The sequence below is a fragment of the Corvus moneduloides genome, chromosome 5 (assembly GCF_009650955.1).
Source record: "Corvus moneduloides isolate bCorMon1 chromosome 5, bCorMon1.pri, whole genome shotgun sequence".
In the NCBI taxonomy this organism is placed as follows: Eukaryota; Metazoa; Chordata; class Aves; order Passeriformes; family Corvidae; genus Corvus; species Corvus moneduloides.
In genome coordinates this window covers 15890893-15911777 of record NC_045480.1, presented here as the reverse complement: position 1 = coordinate 15911777, position 20885 = coordinate 15890893, and the positions used below count along the sequence as shown (strand labels likewise).

Sequence of the window (20885 nt, the reverse complement as noted above, 5' to 3'; positions counted from 1 at the left end):
CTGTTCTCTAGGAGTCCATTGCATTTCCCACCTACCAGCTTTTTCCATGAAGTACATGGTACAGAGACAAATAACATGTTTTATTAAGAACAGCAGCAGTCAGAAATAATGACTGAGGCAAATGGCATCCAATTTGATTTATCTTGTAAAAATACATTTTTTAAACATTAAACCATCATATTATTTAAAGGATCAAAGTGGTAATTGATTTTTACCTTAATTTATTTTGGCAAGGCTGTTGGATACAATGATCAGTTCCTTAGTTCTTTGAACTCCATAGCTTCTCTACTTACATGGTGCTTCTATATATTATTCTGCACATACAAATTAAGTAGGTATTTTTGGGATATATGAGGACGTCTTTAATTTTATGGAAAGATAAGGTTATACCCATAACGTCTTCAAAGTTCTGGGCAGATATTGCTCATAAATGTTCTCCTCTGGGATTTCAAATCTTCCAAGGTAAGAAGTGCCCCCAGAGAAGTATTAATTTCCACGTGTTGAGCATGCATATGATCAGATACACTATGTGAAGCATAATAAAAAATGTGTAAATAAAGTAGACCACATATATCAAGTTGCACGTTTTTGAAATTAGTTTATGATGTACAAGGGAAAGCTGAAAAGGTTTAAGTGATAATCTTACCTGTTGTTAACCCCAGGATGTGCTTTGTAATTGTACATTTCAAATATGTATGACTGCATTTAACCTTTTTTTCTGCAGATAAAATTTCCCAGGGCAAATATTCCATGCATTGACCTATCAGTGTATCTTAGCAGAGCTTAAGCTTGGACAACCCGTGCAGCTGAAAGGTTAAGTTAGCCTTACATCTGTTTCATTAAGTTTAGCTCATGCATGGCGATACTTCTGTTCACTCTGAACTGAAAATACTGCTTTCTCACAGGTCACAACACTGTCATTGGGTGATAATGTTATTTGGTCATTCTACTCGTGCACGTACAGTATCCCACAATGATGCTTCATACATCTGCTGTCAGACAAATCTTCTTTTGGACCTTTACTGCAGAGTATGCTCCACTGTTGAATTGATTCAAACCAAGAAATTAAAATGCTGATCAGCCCAGCCATCCCCCTTTAACTTCATCTATACAGTGCATTCTACAGGTTCTTCCACAGAGCTACTGTGACCTATCTAGGAATCCACTCCAACAAATGTTTAATCTTGTCCTTACCTAAATAGTCCTAAATGATTCTTATTCAACAATATTTTTGGAAGGGGTGGAAATTTGGAGGCCATTAACCAGTTTATTATCAGTATGAAAATGTGTTGCAATACATGCATATTAATATTACTGAAAAGCATTTTCAAAGCAATCTCTTAATATGGAGGATTTAACAATCTGCTTCCTTCTCACCTCCTGAAGAAAACTATATTTAGTAAAAGCTAAGTTACATGTCACAATATAATACTTTCTGTACAGTAACTACGTCTAAATTATACATGTTCATAGAAAGAGTACAAATGACAAGTATTACATTTTCTACTTGCATAATTATGCTGCACTTCAAGTTTTTCTATTTCAAAGCCACTCAGAATTTTCTGGGAGGGGAAGATGGTGGTACCACAGAAGCCTCTGTGGACAGTTTCCCCGGCACTAATGTGTTGTTACCCTCTAAGACACTTTCATAGACTGGGTTTGTTTGCTGCCTGTCCATGTACTGGGACCATCTTTCTGGAGTAGTGGCCCAGGTACAATCTGAGTGAAAGCACCAGCAAAATCAGAAGAACAGTGAAATAAGAGGGTGGTATAAAATAGGAATCACTTTTTCTGATTTATTGAGTCTCTTTTATGCTAAAATTTTAATTGTTTTATTTCATTGAGAAATGAATTCCCTAGACTCATCATAATTTTCTGTCTCTTAAATTTTTAAAAATAATTTTAGTCCTCCTGAAAAAAAAAGTGGCTCATAGTGTCTTGAAGAAGACAGGTTATTAGGGCCTATTGCAGAGGCACCCTCACAAATTTCTGCTTCACTCATAATCCTCCTAACCTTGTAGAGCCAAACCCAGAGATGGTAGAGATCACTGTATCCATTCTTAGTGGTACATTCCATATTCTTTTCTCAAAAATATTCACTCCTCGTGACCCATGAACTGGTTGAATCCCTGTCAAAACCATGGTACTTCCTAAGAAAGCAACTTTTCCATCCATTTAGCCAGCTCTATTCATTTCAACAGTGTTTCATCATACATCACTTTTACTTGATTTCAGATGGACTTAACAATTAATGCAGTTATAAAGACAATTAATCTGTCAGAATATTATTTTCCAGGTTATCTAAAAGCACTATTACCTTTAATCTGTTTACTTTATTTCCAGAAGCTGCAATGAAACATTCATCTAGCAACTAAGAATTTTTTCTTCATAGACTAATAGCATCCCATATACTTTACATTTCTCACTTCTTTGCCTTGGGGTATTGGATAATTTCTGTTTTAAAAACATTTCACACACACTTAGACTTTGCTGCCCCTTAACTTTAGCCTCACATATGATGTTTTCTTTTTCAATGCTGTATAACGTCATCAAACATAACTTATATGTCCCTCTCAACATGCTCTAGATAATTCTGTGAAAGTGAATGCCAAACATACATTCTTTCTGTTTTGAAATAACCTTATAGTTTCAAAGATTTGTGATAAACATGTTTTCTTTCTAAATAAAGAAGACACTTTGTTTGATGAGATAATATTTTACCTTAGTTTTCTAAAATATGCCAAAGTGCAAATGTTCTAAAAACTGAGTAACAGCATATATTCACTGCAGATATCAGTCCATTTTGAGAATAATGATATTTATAGCATTTGAGATTTTTTACTTTTTCACAGACATGTTAGTTGCTGGTATTGTAGACTGACATCTTTACTCAGGTTTATATGTAAATCATCTATCCAGAACAAAGGCTGAAGAGCCAAGAAGCTGTTCCTATCACAACAGTTCACTTGACCAAAATAGTTTTGTGTAGATTTGTTAGTACATGATATCTTCTGCCGTAACATTCACTTCTTCTGTTTTAGTCTTAATTTTAGGAAAATGAATCCCACTAATGGCTATTAGCAGCAAATTGACTGCATGTGCTGTGGCACTTGCCACACAAATCCAAAAACAGTCTTCAGAGCGTTCCTCTAAGATAACGAACCGAAAGACATTTTCCTGAAAATTGGCAATTCTTTCTGTGACGTGATGAAGTTTCACAGCAGCCATGAAGCTGGTGACTGCAAGTACTACAAATCCACCTGCAACAAAATGAAGTATTTACCATTATCAAATCAAAACAATACAGACATTTTGATTGTGCCTCAAAAGACTTATTGAATACATCAGTGAGCACTCTACAGAGTAAGGATAGACAAAAGCATGGCTTAAAACCTTCAAAATGCTTAGGCTTTATTGTATGGGCAAACATACTTTTATCAGTGACACAAAGCCTAAAGGCTGGCATTCATAGCTCCTGTTAAATGTTGACTAGACGCAATAAGCTGAGATGCCACCTGGAAGTTCTGTTTTGATAGGTGAGAATTCACTGCAACCGTCATTGTGCTCACAAATATTTAAGTCAAAGAGGTATTTACCAAGGCAAAAGAAGGAACTTGTATCATTTTCTATGAGTGTAACTAGAAAAAAACACTGGTAAATGACTTTACCTGCAAGGAAGTTCCAAAGGCATGCTCCTGCTGGACCGTTAATAGCCCGGTAAGGAACTTTTATTGTGTTAAGAATGCAGAATCCAAAACTGACCAGAGAAAAGAAAATGGCCACACAGAGGAATATTATGATCATCACATGCAGGCCTGTGTTCAACTTTTTCACCATGTGTGGGAAAACTGTCAAGGAAAAATAAATGGTGTATTCAGTGTATAGCTTTTCTTGATGATGGTAAACATCACACTGTGCTGCTGCTTCAAATTCAGTTTATATTTAAGCAAGACTATTTTTTACAGAGATGTGGAATTCAGCTAGTTACACACACCTCAGTTCATGATGCTTTATTTTTCAGTGCATCAGATAAACCAGGGATATTCTGCTACAGGAATAATCTACACAGGATCTGTGATTAAGGATTCAGGCTTAAGTCCTGTTTATTTATCTAGTGGTGTTAATGTCTTTATCTCTGCTGCTGTATTGTCTGCTGCATACTTTCCTGTCTCTTTTTCACCTCTCTTCTCTGTACCAAACTCCTGATTTTGAGCTTCTCATTCCTGTCTCATGCTTTTAATCTCATCCATTTGGAGTCTGATAGTCTCAGTTTCCTTGTTCGGCCCCTTGCTGCTTAAAATAGTATCACTTTTTCCTGTGTTTATTTTCTCATGTTCTTTTTTTCTATTCCTCTCTTTACTGCTGGCTCCAGTGAGATCTGCCCTGATTTCATACATCCTAATCCCACAGGTTTGCCCTTTAAGATTCTCCTCTTGGTTTCTCATCTCATGTTTATAGTCCCTTTATGTTTTTCTGGGCATCTGGCAGGGTTTTATCTACAGATGTAGGAAGCTTGTAAGTATTGCAGTCAGGTAGGCTTTAGGTGAAGTGCTCCCATGTTTTGCTACAGGCACAAGCTCTCCTTAAGCAGACTGTCACTTGCTTGTCTCTAGAGAACAGTAATCTTCTTGGTTCTCTCTTCACAGTAACAGGTGAAGGGGGGGGTGAAGGGGGCCAGCAGCAGGAAATGTACACCTGAATGTTTAGTTTATCCTGCAGCCCTTCAGTAACACAATCAGAAGAAATGTGAGTAGGGAATTGTGGGTGACATGTTGACTGAGAGGAAAGAGAGAGGCTGAGAGGAAACCCTAAAAGACAAGGTGATCAAAAAGAGACCTTCAGCATAGCACTGCACACTCATACATGTTTTGAAGAACTTACTGCCTAATTACTAAAACATTACTACAAAGAAGGTATACTATAATATAAACAAATAAATAAATAAATTCCTTCCTGTGCTGCATAACTGACAAAAAACCCCCAAAGTCCAAACAAGCCACCTAAAAAGTAGGCAGGAATAGTTAGTGGATGTCACCATGAACATCAGGCATACAATTTGATCATGACATGTGTTGGGGTTTCAGTTTAGTCTTAGTTTTTTTTCCTGTTAAAGGAATTTTTTCCCATATGCATGTTGCTAGGGGACAAATAGCTGTACTTAAGAAAGACAAAAAGGGGGGTGGGGCGGGCCTGGCTACTCCCTTGTCTACACCTGGGTGTGGGGTCAGTTCGCTCTGAGCGTCCGGAGAGAGAAGCTGCAGAGAAAGGAGCTGCTGCTTCTTTCTTTTTGGCCGTTCTTTCTTCCTGCTGGAAACAACGCCGGGACCCCAAAAGCCGCTTTCCCTGCCCTGCTGGAGACCGGGCTGTGGCTGCCCTGCCCCGCTGCTGCTTCGAGCTTTCGCTACGCTGTAGCCCTGCTCGCCCTGCCTGCCTGGGCTTCCGTGGGGTTCTCCCATCTGGATACATCTCGCCTGCCACCCGGGATTTGCGTTCGTCCCTGCCGCTCCAGCCTGCCGTTCTAGCCTGCCGCTCTAGCCTGCCGTTCCAGCCTGCTGTTTCTGAGAGTCCGGGATCGGCTGCCCAGGGGTTTGTGAAGCCTTTGTTCCATCCTTCCCCGGGATCCCCGGAGCACCGGTGCCGCGTGCTCCCCGAGCTCGCTCCGGAGCGCCCCCTGCAGCCGCGGGGGAACCATCGCACCTGCCCTGCTCACCGGGAGCCGCCAGCGCCCCTGCCGGCTGCGAGCGGAACTGCACCCGAGGGGAAAGGGCCCGACAGCCGAGAAGGCTGGGACTGGGTTTGTGATTGTTTGCTGTTACTGCCATAGTTGTTGTTGTTTTGTTTGACTGGTTATATACATATATATATATATATATATATAGTAAAGAGCTGTTATTCCTATTTCCCACATCTTTGCCTAAAGGCCCTTGATTTTCAAAATATAATAACTTAGAGGGAAAAGGGGTTATATCTGCCACTTCAAGGGGGGGCTTCTGCCTTCCTTAGCAGACACCTGTCTTTCAAAACCGAGACAACATGACAGAATTATAGTAGATTCTGTAGAAAAAAATCATACTGTAGAAATCCCATACAAAAATATTGTGATTCAACAGATCTGTTTCAGTAGCTCATTCTGGGGTTATAGTTGGGCCTGGTGTACAGAGGAGCTACAGGAGACTGACAAGATGAAACGAGGGGACTAAATGAGAATCAGAAGTATATATTAGAAATGGGAATCCAAAAACTAGGTTGCTTTCTGACTGGAAAACAACTGGCAGTGTAACAAGAAAGCACACGGAATTAAGCCTCCTTACAAACCATCAGAGATTTTAGGGCAGTTGTAAGGATTATTTGGTCTCTTTTCTGAGTCTCGCAGCCAAGTCCCAAAGACAGGTCTGGCTTAGTATGCAGAAATAAGAATCCATGGGAAGGATATTTCCATGGAGACTCCTGACACAATCCAGCAGTATTTGCTATGCACAGGCAAAATGTGTGGCTTCCCCAGCTTGTTCTCAGGGTTTGACTCAGTTGTCAAAACATGAGCATCTTATGCCAACTTAGGTGTCTTAGGACCATCATAACAACCCCATGGGTCTAACATACATGTTGCACTATATATGGGACACTTCCAGATGCAGCAGCTGGAGGCCAGATATACATCTTGAGGAGTACAAAAGAGCACTGGATACCTATTATGGCAATTGAGTCATGCTGTCACTGTCCCAGCTAAAAGCGAGTATGCCAGCCGTAAGTCTACTCTAGTGAATGTTAACAGAGGGAAAGGGGATGTACCAATAACAGTAAATTATCTCAATTTGGAATTCCAAAGTGCCAGAGGTACTGCCATACTGCACCATATGAGGTGTTAGCTTTGTCTTGATCTATGGTGCCAGTGAAGTCCCATTTATATCATTACATCCCTCAAGAAAAGTCTCACAGTTCTTGCTCTCCAGTAAATTCAGAATGCTTAGAGATTAAGGGGGAAATTCAAACCAGAAAAACGTCATGTCAAACACAGAATCCCCAGTCCTGCTCACCATTGTGCAAAAGTAACAGCTTTGTGTATTGTTGTTTGAAAACAGTATTGTGAAAATATCAAACTCAATAGAGTTATTAAAATATTTAAAAGGGAAAATCTCTGGAACACTCGTTGACCAAAATGCGTATTTGTGCCTACTGAACTTAATGACCCAGTTTTACAGTTCTAATGGAGAATTCTTACTACCTTCAGTGAGAGCTCTGTTTGTCTAAGGAGTGCAGGCTCATGTCCTCCAAATGCATATCAATGTGCTCCAGTGTGACTGTGGAACATTATGCCTTCCTCTCAGGTTACACAGGAAAAAATCTGAAAGTTTATTAAATAGTCCAGAAAGTTGTACAGAGTTTTAAAGGAGATTGGCTACCTTTATCTTCATCTCTGACAGAATGGGGTGAAAGAACTGGGATTGAATGAGCATGACTGCTATGTCCATGTCATGAAGTTGCAGCTGCAGTCAGAGCTTGAGCAATAATTTGGTTACTCTAAAAGTGACCAGTCCAAATTAATCCAGTTTAAAAACTGGTCATGCTGATCTAAGTTGAGGTTGCTCTGGTTCTTTTCTCCATTCCCTCTCAAGTCCCACAGTCACACCTGCCTTCAAGTTTTTATAGAAGTGCTTGTGCAGTTGTGTAGTCAGACACGATCCTGTGGGAAAACAATTATTTATTTTTGTAGGTTAAATTTTTGGCCATTTTAACTCCTGAACTACCTCACCACAACAACTACCAGAGGCAATGCAAAGGTTGGGACAGGACAGCATTGCTGTGGGCTAGGGAGAGGGTGAGACTGCAGCAGCTTCAACTCATATTGGTTTAAGTTGCAGGAAATCTGTACAGTGAACTAAAAATCTTCAATGCAAATTACCATTTTCACTACAAAACAGGATGACTGAAATGTGGAAACTATCGAGCATACAGCTCAGTGCTTTCAAGACCTCAAGAAAATATTTTACGTTAAAAGGAATACATTTAGAAGAGTTTCTACAAGTGTTAAGAATTCAGCAATTTATTGTCTCCAAACTTAATAGAAAAGAAGGTGAGAATTTCTTCAACATTATTAATACAGTTAGTGGTATGTGCTATGGTAGACATTTGCATTATGACAGCCAGAGAAATACAAAAATGTGGCCAGCTAAATAAATCTTTGCTTCTTAAAGGGAAAAAACCTCAGAAGAGTTCAACAGAGAAGGCAAGGACAGAAGCAGAGAGATGGCAAAGCAAAACTTGGCATAGGAAAAAGTCAGTCAAGGGGAAAGTATGATTTACAGGGTCATCTCCAAATGACTTTCAACCCCTTCACAAGGCTAAAAGGAAACTCTCCATCTATCCCTAGGGATCTTTTTTCCCATCTTGATTCCAGGACTACAGAGTACAACTGTAGCAAAAATCACTCCTGAAATGATAGAAATTTTATATTCACACTCAAACACCAAACCATAAAGACTGCATATTTATTTAATAATAATAATAATTTGCATTCTATGAGTTCTGTAAACAAAAAGAATAAAGTGCTAAATTCCAACTAGACATTAGACTAAATATTCAACCAAAATTGTACTTACTTGTGAATTTGGAACGCCGCCCACCCAAGCCACACTGGCGTGTTTTGCCGCCCCGAAAGAGTCCATAGTAAATTTCTCCAATGAACTTGACCAGCTCTGGATCTGTGGCATTGACCAAATCAGCTCCTGTTTTGCAAAGGATCTTTCCAGTCATCCACTTTGGGGTCCCCATTGCAACAACAATCAAGATAAAAGACACAAAACTTACTAGAGAAGCCAAGGAAAATAACATCTTTTTAAAGCAGCCAGGCATCCTAGTGCTTTCAAGGGATCATCTCCAAGCCCTATCTGCAGTAGTCAGTTGTATTTCCCACTTTTCATCATGCTCCAAAATCCAAAGCCGAATATCAGGCATTTCAAAATACTTCTCTTCGTATATTGAAGGTCTAGCAATTAATCTGTATGGTTAAAAATCAAGGCAAAAAATACATTTTCCTGCAACATCCTGAAATGGTTGCAAGTAAGGGCTTCATTACATTGTAGCCCGGTGATGCTTCTTTCTGCAGTAAGTAATTCTATCTCTATGGCCTGTCTAATATTTCCTCAAGGGTTTAATTGTCCTGCTCAAATGACATCAAGCTTTTTACTGTAACCTCATGTGAAGAAAATTTCGAGAAGAATTCAGTTTCTTAGATTATTAAAGAAAGTGGGTAAACAGTTGTGTGCAAGGGACAAAGCATTAAAACAGTGTAATTTGGCTGGAGGATTCTGCTGTTGCCTGAGCCGTGCTGAGCTTCCCGGCGCTTGCTCCCACCCAGCTTCTAAATGTCACTGCAGGCAGAGTTATCTGAAGGGCAGAAATGATGGGTCTGGAATCTTCTGAATTACAGCGGGGCGCACAAAGCCCTTCGCAGCCGGGGTGGCCTGGCCAGCCGTGCCGTAGCCCAGGGCACTCATGCGGCGTAACTCAAGCTACAGGTGCGATCCATGAGCGCTACAGAAAACCGGCCGTAATTGCCCGCACACTTCTACGGTTACTGCTACCCGAGCCCTGGGAGGACCTTCAGAACCACTAATTACTTAATTAACAGCAGGACTGGTAACACGGCCCCCTGGCGTGGCTCGGCCGAAGTATTGGGACTTCGCCGCCTCCGCCTGCCCCCGGCTCCGCACGGCCCGGGCGGGCGGCCCAGCCCCGCCCTTGGCACCACCCCCGACCGGGCGCTGCCGCCCCTCGCCCGCCCCGCGGGGCGGCCCATCCGCCGGCGGGAGAGCAGCGCCGGGGCGGCGGGCATGGCGGCGGGCCGGGTGCTGGTGTACGGGGGCAGGGGCGCGCTGGGCTCCCAGTGCGTGCGGTACTTCAAGTCCAAGAACTGGGTAAGCGCCGGGCTGGGAGGTGGCGAGGCGGGGCGCCCCCGGGGGAGCGGCCGTGCCCCGCCGGGCCGGGCGCTGCGGGGCGCGGGCCGCTAACGCGGCGTTCCTCTCGCCGTGGCAGTGGGTGGCCAGCATCGACCTGGCGGAGAACGCGGACGCCAGCGCCAACGTGGTGGTGAGGGCGACCGACTCCTTCCCCGAGCAGGCCGAGCAGGTGGGTCGGCGGCGAGTGCGGGCCGGCCGGTGCTGGGTGGGGCGGTGCCCCAGGCGGCCTCCCCCGGGTGCGTGCATCCCTTCGGCCGGGCGATGCGCGCAGCCTCGCCGCGGCTGTGAGCATCTCTTTCGCTGCCGCCCGCGGTGAGCAAGGCGGCTGGAGGGATGGGTCCGGCTCCCTGCAGGAAGCAGGAGCGCAGTCGGTGGCGGTCGTGCGGCCATACCGTGAAACTCAAGGTCCTTCAGCTTCTGCTCGTCGCTTCTTTTTAATTTTTTGTAATTCCTTTTAACTGAATACACAGAAAGAGCTTGATCCGGGATATTGGAGGCTCAGCACATAAGGCAGTTTTGCTTTGCTTTTGTTTTGACTTTTAAAAGTCACAGACTGAACCAGGTGGGTTGTAATGAAGATGGGTAAGGACATCTTAAAACGCAGCACTTCTTTCAAATACCCTGACTTATAAATGTGTTGTGTGTAGGTAGATGGCATGCTCAAAGCGTATGAACCTAAACCCCAAGGGATCCTAGGAGAATACACTGGTTTCCACAAAAGTGAATATGGGAGTATCTAAGACAGCCTAAAAAAATACTTTGCTGTATTCTCAATAGATAGGGTTTAGTTTTTGCATTTTAAGTTTCAAACCAATTTCTGTTACTGATATACTGAATATCTACCCAATATGTTTTCTTTATATCTACACAACCCCTAAAGCTTCGAAAGAGTAACATAGAATATTTGCAATACAATTTTCAATAAGTCTTTGCAAAAGCTATTGGTTCTTTTTCTCTTGTTGAGAGATGAATTGTTTGCTATTTACTTTGACAGAGAAAATCTGTAGCCAACAAATTCATTACCAGCTGCGAGATCTTACATTTGAAAGAGAACAAATTGTAGATACCTAAAAGTATACAAGCTCAAATTTAACAGCCAGGCTCAAACTGATGGTTGTGGTCTAGACAGAACCAATAAGAAGGCCAATCTTTAGTTGTTTTTCTTGCACTGTCATCAAAAGTGACGCCAGTAGTCCTAGTCAGACCTGGAGTTTCGTCCCCATCTTAAACAACACCATACTTGGAAGAGAACCTGCCAAAAGCAAGTCAATAATAATTTTTAACGATAGAGGTAAGGGTCAGGAGTTTCAGCTCTGATGATCCCTTATTTCCAGTGACATCACACGCTCTATGGCTTTCATCCATCTGAGTTTCACCTATAGTTATTTTTCAACACTGTTGTTTTGAGTTCATAGATCATAAATATTAATTTTCTATAGCTGTTTAAATTGCTTTGTCTTGTGTTACTCAAATACATAAGTAGGAAAAAGTAACTTTAGGGCATTCTTGGTGTTTACCTCTTTACCTTATCAGTTCAGTGTTTTCAATATATTCTTATTCTATGTGTTGAAGGTGACAGCAGAAGTTGGAAAACTTCTCGGTGAAGAAAAGGTGGATGCGATCTTGTGTGTAGCTGGAGGATGGGCTGGAGGCAGCGCCAAAGCCAAGTGTAAGCCTTTGGTACAGCCATGCTGGTGAAAACATGAAGGATAGCTGAGAGAAGTCCTTAAAAGTCTTTCTTCCTGAGTCCAGAAGAGGACAAAATCATAAAAGTACAAAATAGCTCAGTCACAGTGCTTCTTTGTGCTTCTCTGAATTTTTGCTGTCTGTTAAATTTGCACAACATTTAGTTTCTTCAGTAATGTTTGTTGATGCACTAATTTTTTTCAAAAAGTTTTTGATGTGCATTCTGAAGGAGCTCAGCATTATTATCTATGAGCTGACATTTCCTGAGATTACCGGTGTCAGGCAAGTTATAAAAGACAGTGCTGGGTAGAAATATTGATGTTGTTTCCTAAGTTATTGCTTTATGCATAAAACTTCAGTTGCCTCCTGCAGTTCTCTGAGCTGTTACTGTGCAATACAGTATTGGAAGGCACTGCCTAATCATGCTACAGAAAAAAACCTTCAAAAAAACCCTTAAAAAGAGGTTTTCAAACATGTAATATTCAGAATGAAATTTTATACTTTGCCCACTACTGTAGAGATACAAGAAGAAAAATAGCCTTTTCTGTCTGGAGTGAATTTGGTAAAATGTGTCCTTTTCTTCTCCCTTCTGGTTTGGATGTTACAGGCTCAAAGAGAAAGGAGATACAAAAGATATAAATGATATTTTACAATGTGGAAGTAAAAAATGGTAGAAAGCATGTTTTCATAGTGCTGTTGCACTCTGTGTAACAGTGAGGAAATCAGAGTTAAAAATCTTCTTTTGACTAATTTCACTAATTCTCTTCCTAATCAGCTTTATACAAAAACTGTGATCTAATGTGGAAACAGAGCGTTTGGACATCGACTATTTCCAGCCACCTTGCCACAAAACATCTGAAAGAAGGTGGCCTCTTGACTCTGACAGGCGCTCAAGCTGCTTTGTCTGGAACCCCAGGTAAAATGCAGTGCATGACAGCTGCAGGGACACCAGCAGTTAGAGATGGCTGTTTATCTGAGCATTCTTGTTTGTGAAGCAATGGCTTCACACCCCAGTTCTTGACGTCTAGCACAAGTGGGACACTGCTGCTGAAACGTGTAAGGAAAGTGTAATTTTACAGGTAGCAATATTGGATCTCTCGAAGCCGTGGTGCAAATACATAGAATCAGTGTTAAAATAATATTTGACGTACATTGGTGAAATGTACTCGTCTAGTATATGGTATAGAAAAAAGTTTGGAAACTAACGAAGACTAGAAGCACAAAGCAATGTAAGTACAATGTTTAGACAAAGTTAAATTTCCTATTCGTGTTCTGAAATACAGAGTCCTTAATTGACCAGTCTTTCTGTTCGTGATGACGCAGCTGATTCTGATAAACGTGCTTGCCCTGTTCATGTTCTGATTTAGTCTACCTTTGCTTCAGATGTAGATAAGCTTGTTGATTGTTGGCTTTGCACTCCGCTAGCTATTTAATAGGAGCTTCATTGGATTTTTAATCTTGCTCCTCAACCATGTTAGTCTGCATGGAGGAAGAAATCTGGGAGCAATTTAAAATTAAAAAAAAAAAAGGCACCAACACACAAGCCCACAGGCAGCAAGAGGAAAGTTGGAGACAAATACTTCTATTTCCCAAGCTTTATTAGTGTCATTTCAATGATATTTTTAAGACACAGATTCTAAGATCTTAAAACATATACAATTTATGAATATTCTTGAAAGCTTTGCCTAACACTCTTCAGGCAAAAATATTCTATATATTTTCTAGTTAATGATTAATCTTCTGTGTTTATAGTGGCATCTGCTATAGTCAAAGATAAAAGGTTTATTTTGTGAGAATAAGCAGATGAATAATTTACAATGAACTGCTGACTAACTATATACAAATGAAAAAAAAGTGAATTCTGGCAAACTTTCATGGTTTTTGTTTGGGTGGTTTTGGGAGATAGGGACCACAACACAGGAATCAAAGCGATGTGCCTTCCTGTTTTGAACTAGCTAGTTTCAGCTAGTCTGAATTGTTCTGAAAGTCACAGCAGTGCTTTGGGCAAACACATGCAACTTATTAACATCAGGAAGAATTGGGAAAGAGTTGTTACTCAACTTTTGCAAATATGCCTTATTAGCCTTGTTATGACCGGCTGTTCTGGAAGAAGTAATCTTTCTCTTGTTTGCTCTTAATGAGATTCTTCTTTTCCTATGAGAAAATGTTGCCTCGCATAATGCAAACTGAAGAACACTGAAAATTACATGAACAGTGACAGAAACAGTGTGAGAAATGTATCAGGCATGAAAAGGTTTCTAAGAAGATTTAGAATGTTTAGTTTAGGCAAGATGAGAGAGGAATATGAGACACATGAATGTTCTTATCATAACAATAAAATAAGTTAGCTAGTGCTGTCCATTATTGCTCCTAATAAAAGTGGGTGTGATACAATATGTATTTTTATTATATTCAAAATATGTCTTCAGGAATGTTGGAAAGGGGGGGGGTAGCTGTATAGATGGGTAGGAAGAAAGACATTCAGTTATAGTAGACAAAACACATTCATGTTTTCTTAGCTGCTTAATCTGTGTCCGAACTTCTTGACAGATGCATGCCTTGAGACACCTGAGACCTCTAGCACCCTGATTGTCCAGATCTTGTACCTGAGCAGTGTGCTTTATGCTCTGGTTCCTGCTGCTTTGACACTGCTAAATGGTGTCTGCCTAGAAAACAACAGTTTTTAGGAAGAAGTTTGCTTTCCCTGCACATTATTTATTAATTTTCTACCATGAGGGTTGGGTTTTTTTGTAGCTTTCTCTACAGGGGCTGTCAGACCTGGGGTGCTGACAAAGTGAATTCCAGATCTGAAAGGGAAGTGAACTGTATCTGTTCAGGTCCAAACTCACGAATACCTTAGTTATATGATTAAAATTAATGGAAGAGTGCCTTATTAAAATCTATGAGCATCTTCAGACTTACTGTTAAATTTGTGAGCTTAGCCCTGTAGGTCACATCTTTCAGGATGCATTTGGATACACTGACTGAACATGCTTGACTTGGTAAGCTGCTTATTTCTGTAGTGCTAAGTTAACTGAGTTCTGTGATAGTTCCTGGATGTCTACTAAAGCCCTCGTATTATTATCAGTTTTTTGTTTTAATGTATTTTAAAAGTGTGATTCTCTTCTGGCTGTGGTAAGTGGTCTTACTATTCATCAAACAGTCTTTAGTTTCTGTCATGTTACTGCTGCTATTGAGAGCTGTTCTGATTGTGCTCTAATTTGCCGGTTTTTGATTTTCAGGGATGATTGCCTATGGCATGGCCAAAGGAGCAGTGCATCAGCTTTGTCAGAGTTTGGCTGGTGCCAGCAGTGGCCTGCCATCTGGTTCTGCTGCAGTTGCCATTTTACCGTAAGTGGTTGCTTAGCTGTCTCTGCCTGTGTTGTTTTATTTAGTTACTGCTGTAACCTACAGCCACACAGATATGCTTGCAGTGTCCTATTCACAGCACTCAGCCTCTCAGACTACTCGCAGAGAAAGGGGGCATCTTGACTGGATGAACAAAGTGTTAACACAAGTCACCCTAAATATGATTACATTCTTTTCTTTGCCTTTGCAAAACAGTAGTGGATGTTAGGATTAAAATTTGATTTACTTTTAACCAGTTTAACTGTAGCCATGCATTGTCTGATTTCTTTATTTCAGTATAGACAGAACTGTAAAAATGAGATGAACTGTTCAGCACAGTTTTAGACTTAGCTGTGTGATAATAGTAAGGCAAAGGATTACTTCAAAGGTTTTCATTTGATTAAAGATGCTTCTTCATAAGGTGCTGCATATCTATGCTTGATTGGTAAAATTAGACCAAGAAAGTTTAGCTAGTATTTGCCTGCTTTCATTTGCATCAGGAAAGCTAGTAAAAAGTGGATGGCCTAGTAGGTCTTCACTATGTTTAATTTTATCAATTCTGCTGCAAAAATTAAAAGTATTTTTCTTGCCAGGTCCATATCTAGTTCAGGACCCAAAGTTTAAGACCAGAGAGTTTTGTACAGGGATTTGGTACACTACCTGAATTCTCCCTTCTTTTGATTTCCTCACACACACTTCTTCAGGTCAGACAAGAATGGCATTAAATGTGTTTGGATGATTGACACCACCTTCTACAGAGCTTTACAGGCAGGCAGACACCAAGATCACTGGATTCTTGTACATGCTGCTCTTGTGTAGTTCTCATGCAAAACTCTGTTCTTAAGTGAATTTTTGAGAGGGTAAATATACCTTGGATTGTCAACAGTATCTCAGTGAGGGAGTTCTGCAAAGTTAACCCTTTGATGTCATTGTATGTAGCATAAATATGTATTGTCAAAGTTAAAACTTCCTATGTTTGTGCATGTAGTCTCTCGAAAGCATGGATGTAGTGCATATGTGCTGTGCAGTACATGAAGCTTATTGCTGCCATTCCCTGTCTGGATGAGAGAGGTGGGAAGGGAGCTGCAAGCTAAGTGTTGGCCCCAATGGACAGTTCGTCGGTGAGCCCAGAAGCTTGGGGTTCTAAGTTGGAGCCTTGGATATACATTGAAACTGATGACTACGTTCTGTTAACACACGGGGAGGATGCAAGGGAAATCCATACCACATGGTGTAAAAGTCAAGCATGTTACAGCAGTGAATTGAAGCAGGTGGTGCTCATCAGAAACATGATATATAAATAAAAGGCTTGCTTATCTTTTTTAATCATAGGGTTACCTTAGATACGCCAGCAAACAGGAAAGCAATGCCTGATGCAGATTTCAGCTCCTGGACACCCTTAGAATTCATTGCAGAGTGAGTATCTGTGGGATAACTAAGCAGTTCCTCACTGTCCCTCTTGCTGCTGCATCTCAGTGCCTGTTCTTTTTAAATAGGTGTCTTGGATTTGGGTGGATTTTTTTCCTCCATCATCTTATTGTTTATCTTTCTAAATCACATTGGGTTTAATTGCACAGGTTTCCTAACTGGAGAAAATTAGCCTAACGCCATCAACTTCAGTATACATGAGTTATTTCAGCAAGGAAGATAGCCTTAAGCAGTTGGAAGCCAGAGAATTTACTAAAGCCTGTAGACAAATTAAATTGCAGACAGCAGGTGCAGGAGACACCTGGCTTAAAGATAAAGTGCAAATAGGCATGTAAACTTGGGTGGGTTTCTTTTTCTTTTAAACACTCTTTACTGCCCAGTTTATGGCATGTTAGTTCAGTTCTCTCAACTGGCAACATTCCTGCTCTTGTTTAAAAAAATTTAGTATTATCCACAAAAACTTGTCCTGAATGATGTTGCAAAATGCTGAAGCTGCAGCTGTATCTTATGTAACGGCAGGCTGAGATTATCTGCCTTACTGTTCTCATTCCTCAGAAGGTGCAGCATGAGTATTGCATTCTGCAATGGGATGGGGAGTATCAGAGTTTCTGCTGTGGGTGAATTTTTACATGTTTTAAAAATCTTTTAGAACTGACAGTGAAATTGAGTTTACCTATTGCTGAGTAGTTTAGTTCTGACATCAGATTTCCTTTTTTGTGAATTTTTTTAAGGTGGATGCCAGAGATGGAAATTTGCAGTTGCAGCTGTTTAGTTGAAGCCTCTGCAGTTGTCTGACGAGGCTCTTTAAAACAGGCCCCATCAACTGAATTTAGCTGGCCTGAAAATGTTCAGAAAAAGAGCCTTAATTTATTGTGCTCCAGAGACGGGGTAGCCAGATGTTGCAGATTTGCAAATTCATTTTTTAAGTTTAACTTCTGAGTAATTTATCCTTATAGGAGAATTCAGTTGATTGTTTTGTTTTGTTTCTAATTTCCTAAAATTTAACCCCAGCTTTGAAAACTGAAAATCTCACTGCCTGTGCAGCATCAGCATCTGTTGGCAACATCTGCATCCTGGGAAGGATGCAGGAAATTCTTTCCAATATGGCACTTGTGTTTTGTGCCCTGGAAGCTCTTGTTGGATAGTGGGTTGTTCCAATATGGCAATTGCTATGTCTGCACCATTAGAAGGGCTGAAGGACCTGTAAAATATCCTTCACTTTCTCTATTCTATTTTGAGGAAGGAGTTTATATTGTGGTTTGATAAGGAGTGTTCTGGTCTGCTACCTAGAATGTATCCATCTTACTCAGCACTATTTTGGATGTCTTACAGCTTTTTTTCCTCCCACTGAGACCACTTTCACAGTTAAATGTTGAAATGTTATAATGGCCTGTTGTCAGAGTAATGGGTTTAGCAACTCTATCCTAGCCATAAAACTTTATTTCTTTTATATATATGCTATAAGAGCAACTTAAGTAGCCCCTCCTTCCCTTTTCCAAATTATTTTTTTAATTGGGAAAAAACCTAGCCACCCTGACAATTTGAGCTCCTGGCCTTTTCCTTTGAGATGTTTTGGAAATCCTGTGTGCTCTAAAGCCCCTTGAATTTCTTTGGACCCTCTGTCCAGTTCTGAGGGTTTGAATCCAGTGATCACATCACACAGAGAACACCAGAGAGAGCAGAAGGAAAAGTAATAGGCTTGTATTTTATTCTTCCTGTCAATATACCTGATAGTAGTTGTTACTTTTTTGTTCTTTCTCACCCTGTTTTATCCATTTATTTTAAAACAGAACCTTTTATAACTGGATGACAGGAAAGGATCGACCAAGCTCTGGCAGTCTAATCCAGGTGATAACTACAGGTGGGAAGACTGAACTAGTTTCAGCAGCACATCTTTGATGTCAGTCACTTAAAGTGATGAAACTTCAGCAAAGGAGAAGCTGTGGAAAATCTGTCCACCAGTATAATCTGAATGGTCTTCTGTATCCAGTGTCTGTAGTTATTCCGTTAATTGAACCAGATTTCAAGTAATACTTCTGTGTTGTCAGTTGTGAGCTATCAGCATTTGTTTACCAAATAATATCAACTTGTCTGTAAACAAAAGTTGCAGGCTTTGAAGTCTGTAGATGTCCTAGTCCTGAGCATTATATGGCAACTTACCTGTTTTCTGTGAAATGGGAATTGTGCTTAACTATGTCATGTGATTGCATACATAATGGTTGGATTTTTTTCTCTGTCAGTAAGTGTTTCTGGCAACTTACTGTAACTCTTTCAGTATTCTGTCTTTTTCTGTCTGAGACTATAACCCCACCCCTGCCTATTATGTTGTCTGTATCCATAGGGAACACCACAGGCACATATCATATCCTAGTCGTGTAACACTTTTCTTGTGAATGTTCCACTTGAGTTAATGAAACTGAATAGAGATTACTCACTTGAGAAGGAATTCTTAATTTGCCTTACAGTTCATAAGCTGCTCTCAGGCCTACAGTTGAAGGATAAAACTGTCATTCTGTCAAATGAATAGTATGCCTTTCTCTTAGTCATGATGGTTCTTGACTTTTTTGAAAAGCAAAGTGCCATCAAGAAGTAGAAAAAATGCAATTCTGTTTGAAAATGGAACTTCTTGTGCTAAATAAATGTATATTGTTTTATGTACTGGTTGTCTCCATTACTGTAATCCCAATATCTTGATAACATTTAATTGGTTTAGTTGAAAGTACAGTTCAGTTGTGGTAAAGGACTTAACTTTTTTTACTTATTTAATTCTGATCATGGTGCATGGTGTTTCTGCCAAAGATCTACTAGCCATGCACAGAGGCAGGCCTTCAGCTGGAGCAAATGTTTTCTTAAACTCAACCATGTTATGTGGAAACACAATTCAGATGCAGAGTGCAATCATTACCTGTTCTGAGCATAGACTTACATGGAATGAGTACTCTCGGATTTTTGGGAACATCTTGAAAGCAATTAAATATAAAAAGTTGTGTATATGTTCTCCCTCTTAACTTTTTTTGTTTTTATTAACTTCAGGCTTCTGCTGGGGAAGGATTTAGTGCCATGAGTCAGGAAACCTTTCCCTTCTTTCCACTGGAAAAGCTCACATGTGCCCATGTTAATTTTAACATGGAATGGTTGCCTGTTTTGGTATGACTGTCTCTTGTTTCTTTACTTGTTTTGTTTTGCTGTATGCAGAGGTGGAGGGGAATTTTTCTGTCCTGTCGAAACGGTCCAGGACTGTCAATTTGTAAATCTGCTTTTGATTTTAAGTGAAAAGCTCACAATGATGCTGCTGCACCAGCAGTTTCTACAGGCTCAGGGTACAGACAAAAACTGCAAGGCACTGGTAGGGAATGAAACCCTGGGGTGCTACTCAATTATTCTGGAAAAGGGGGTAGCTATCATACTACAAACTAACATGATTTGAAGGCTTCCCTTTGCCAAGCTAGCTAAAAGAGTGAATAGCGTTAAAGCATAATTGTGAATGGAAAACTTCTGGATTAACTTTCATCAGTTTTCAGGTATGAGCAGAAAGATACAAAAATGACATTATTAAAGCTGGAGAGTGAAAATAGAGGTGAGTGTGTGACAATGAGGCAAGTGTCTGTTAAGCTTGCTGCTAAAGGTGAGAGATTTAACCTGAGGAGTTTGATGTTGAAGAGGCTTTTTGTGACCAGTTTCATCCTGTATCTCTCTAAACTTAATTTCAGTTAACTGTCTAGGAGTAAAAGCCACCCTGCCACTGCAAACATCTGGGTTGCCTGGCTTCTTCAGCTGGCCCAGAGATCTGGTTGTGCTGTGATTAGATGTGTCTTTGTGTGGGTGTGTTCCATATGAATGAGCTCCCTGCAGTGCCCACACACTGCAACTGGAGACTGTAGGTCTGTTGTGAAGATTTTCACAGAGTTACGGCACGGTTTGGGCTGGAAGCGACCTCTGAAGATCATCTAGTCCAACCTCCCTGTCAGGCAGGGATGTCTTAGTGCTTATTACAGACATAAGTATGTGGATGAATTTCCACTCTAGTGTTGATGAGAACCTCTGAATTGCTCATATTTTTATTTTGCTATTTATATGGCACGAATAACAACGCTAATACTGCAGAAGTTAGACACTTATCCTACTTTAAGGGAATGTAATAGGTGTATTAAGCAGCTGAATTTACTGTGTTTTTTTACTTAGGACTGTACAGATGTTGTCATACCAAAAAAATCACATGCCCAGAGCCTGTTTAGTAGGGCGTTTTCCTATGCAACCTTCCTTCAAAGATGTGCGCTGTTTATTAGGGAGGAAGTCAGTGAGGTCTGGGGAAAAATAAAACACAAATCACATCAGATCAGTCCTTCTTGCACTACATCCCACTTGTGCTCAGCATTCTGGGTTTCACAAGTGTAATATTGCTTGAAAAAAATTATTTCTAGATCCAAGCCAATGCACCTTGGAGAAGGTGATGCAATTGCATGGCCC

General features: G+C 40.6%; 2 protein-coding genes across 2 annotated transcripts; one reads left to right on the top strand and one right to left on the bottom strand.

The window, feature by feature from the left end:
• Positions 1–61: 61 nt before the first annotated feature.
• On the bottom strand, positions 62–9692 carry CLRN2 (clarin 2). The gene is made up of 3 exons (XM_032109449.1): positions 8598–9692; positions 3669–3848; positions 62–3260 (listed from the first exon to the last, which is right to left on the bottom strand). The coding sequence occupies exons 1-3, from the start codon at positions 8848–8850 to the stop codon at positions 2995–2997; spliced, it is 699 nt and encodes a 232-aa protein (XP_031965340.1). The 5' UTR covers positions 8851–9692; the 3' UTR covers positions 62–2994.
• On the top strand, positions 9555–19076 carry QDPR (quinoid dihydropteridine reductase; the record flags this gene model as incomplete). Its single annotated transcript, XM_032109181.1, has 7 exons — positions 9555–9914; positions 10033–10125; positions 11529–11625; positions 12418–12558; positions 14885–14993; positions 16323–16406; positions 18209–19076. Coding segments are annotated over 7 exons (993 nt in total), but the record flags the coding sequence as incomplete, so codon positions are not given.
• Positions 19077–20885: the final 1809 nt, after the last annotated feature.

Excerpts from the sequence above, each read along its gene's own strand:
- CLRN2 (XM_032109449.1), bottom strand. The coding sequence starts at position 8,850 with ATGCCTGGCTGCTTTAAAAAGATGTTATTTTCCTTGGCTTCTCTAGTA. Across the intron at positions 3,849-8,597 it reads GCGGCGTTCCAAATTCACAA|TTTTCCCACACATGGTGAAA; the intron begins GTAAGTACAATT and ends TTTCCTTGACAG. Across the intron at positions 3,261-3,668 it reads CCTTTGGAACTTCCTTGCAG|GTGGATTTGTAGTACTTGCA; the intron begins GTAAAGTCATTT and ends ATTTTGTTGCAG.